The sequence below is a fragment of the Beauveria bassiana genome (assembly GCF_000280675.1).
Source record: "Beauveria bassiana ARSEF 2860 unplaced genomic scaffold BBA_S00062, whole genome shotgun sequence".
Taxonomy (NCBI): Eukaryota; Fungi; Ascomycota; class Sordariomycetes; order Hypocreales; family Cordycipitaceae; genus Beauveria; species Beauveria bassiana.
Window position 1 is genome coordinate 48,943 of NW_007930897.1, and position 2,407 is coordinate 51,349.

At 53.6% G+C, this 2,407-nt stretch overlaps 1 protein-coding gene across 1 annotated transcript; it reads right to left on the minus strand.

Annotated features, from left to right (window-relative positions):
* Positions 1 to 889: 889 nt before the first annotated feature.
* Positions 890 to 2,112, minus strand: BBA_09678 (transposase-like protein; the record flags this gene model as incomplete). Its single annotated transcript, XM_008604775.1, has 2 exons — positions 890 to 1,753; positions 1,813 to 2,112. 2 exons carry the CDS (start codon positions 2,110 to 2,112, stop codon positions 890 to 892), a joined length of 1,164 nt encoding a protein of 387 aa, XP_008602997.1.
* Between the last annotated feature and the right edge of the window lie 295 nt (positions 2,113 to 2,407).

The following is a 2,407-nucleotide window of genomic DNA, read 5'->3' on the forward strand; positions in this document are numbered from 1 at the left end:
CCACCGTGTATTCAAGCTGAATGATAACCGGTCCTGCCTGGACAGGTGCAATAGTGGAGGCGTCGAGAGTGAGCGTGGTCAGGCTTCCCTGACGTACTGTGAGTAGATCCGATTTGTCCAAGGGCGCGACGTCTATGCTTGATTCGGTTTGTCCAACCAGCGGGTGCTCAAGTTCTGAACCAATCCCTGCTTGTGTGGTCGGCTATTCTCGGCTGGCATCAACGCTAGACTCCAGCCTCAGCGATTCTTCTTCCACAATCCCCCCTGGCCCGAGCAGTGTGCCTAATGTGGTTGCGGAAATATCCATCGTCCACAGTGTACTTTCACTGGGCTGCGGAAAGAGAGTTCTTCGCTGCTTCGATAGCAGTGTAACTGCACTATTGCGAATGTAAGCCTCCAGACTTTGCACGAAGAGGCGCTCCAATCCGCACCGTGAAGGGAACACAGGTAACTTCCAGGCAGGGTACAGTCTTCCGTGGCATCGCTTCGTGTACACCTTCGCGGCTTGACACAAGAATACATTGCAGAGGAAGCACGCCATCTTGCTCGAAGCAACGACTCTCGGGGCCGGCTTGGGCCGATGCGTTTCGAGGTAATACACGAGCTATATCTCCGCGTGTATTTTCCCCTCCCGTATAGTCTTGAAACACTGGTGGGAGAATGACTCCTCCGCTGTTTGTCCGTCTCGATTAAGCAAACGTGCCACTTGGGCAACACTGGTCTGGCGCCCGTGTGCAATTCAAGGTTGCACACCACTCAACTCAATCCACTGCAAAGCCCAGTGGCGTTGAGTTGACCTAGTCAACCGCGAGCCTCAGTGGCGTTGATCAACTGTACCTCGAATTGAGTTGGGTGGATATAGATTGACGTTGATTTACGATATGTAGCCTCAGCGTTCATCCTCTTCCTCCTCCTCGCCCTCCGACTCCACTTCAGTCGCGTCATCGCATCGATCGGGAGGAACAAGCAGGACATCAAGATCTTCAATCACCCCTTCGCGTAACCATGACCGCAACACTTGGCACATCCCTATCATATCAACATCGAGCCGACTTCGAAGAGGCGTTACCATCCGCCCTGCTGCCGAAAACAGCCTCTCGCATTCCGCCGACATGGCCTGGATCGTCAGAAAATCCAGCGCCATCCGCGAGAGCCGAGGATATCGCCGTCGACGTTCATGCCAATACTCCAATGGATCCCGGACATCACCGTCGCCGTCCTCCCACAATGACTGCCACAATTCGAGCTCGTCTACATCATCATCTACATCATCGTTTCCATCAAAGCAGCGAGAGCCAGTCAGTTCCTCCTCCGCCACACTAGTCCCAGACATAGATCGCGTGCGCTCGCAGTACGCTTGAAATGGATTATAATACTTCCTCTGCCGCGTAGCCGCAGACCTCTCGGCAACGCGACCTGGCACTATCCGTAGGCGGCGGTATTGCGTCTCCCAAACCTCTCGAACGGCTTGCTTTGCCTTAACCACCCAATCAGGATGATCTTTCCACTCATTTTCAAAATAGCCCCATCGAAACGCCGGATGCAACGCCAAGGCGGTACAGTAAATCGGTGTCTCATCCAGCAGGCTGTAGTACTTGTTGAGCTTTTCCCAGCCCAGATTGATGTTGATCCTCAAGTGCTCGGAATTAGGTATCCCGCATGCGAGCTGCTTGTATTTCTCGAGGACTTCTTGGAGAAACTCAAACCCCTGAACGACTTCCCATATATTTCCGTACGAGCCAACCCATCCTCGCTTTGGCTCCGTTCTCGTGGAGAATAAATCAGCTGGTCATCGCCATCTAGATTCCGCACAGCGTCCTCGTAGAATCCCAGCAGCTTGGCCAGATGCTCCAGGACTATCCAGTCGTTGCTCGTCAGCTGGTTCTCCTCCATGCAGATCCGTGGCTCTTTGGCTGATTTTCTGATGCCAGCAGTTCTCTTTGACCTATTCTCCTGTTCCCATTGCTGGCGATGCTTCAGAACGAGCTGCTCGAGGAACGGCCGGAGAATGATGGCGCGCCGGATCATATACAGCTGAGAGAGCCAACGTGTGTCATTGTCGATAATTAGATCAAGGGTTGTGCTCGCCTGTGTCCTTGCATCCGCTGACATGTCGAACTCAGATCGCTGTATGCTTCGTAGCAGACCAGTTAGCTGGTCTGACCTCCTGACGTCCACTACAAGGTTATGTAGCTTCCCGACAGGCCCTTTACGACGCCACAGAGAGTGCTCCGCCTCGGACAAAGGTGCTGCGCCTGACAACTGCTCTTCAAATGCTTCCGCATTATGCCCAAACAGTAACGCCTTGGCGGAGAGATTCAAACTGTGGCCAAAGCAACGACCACGCCTCGTAGAACCCACGAAGCCAAGCTCGCCTCCAATTACCTCCATGGCCTTATCATTGCTG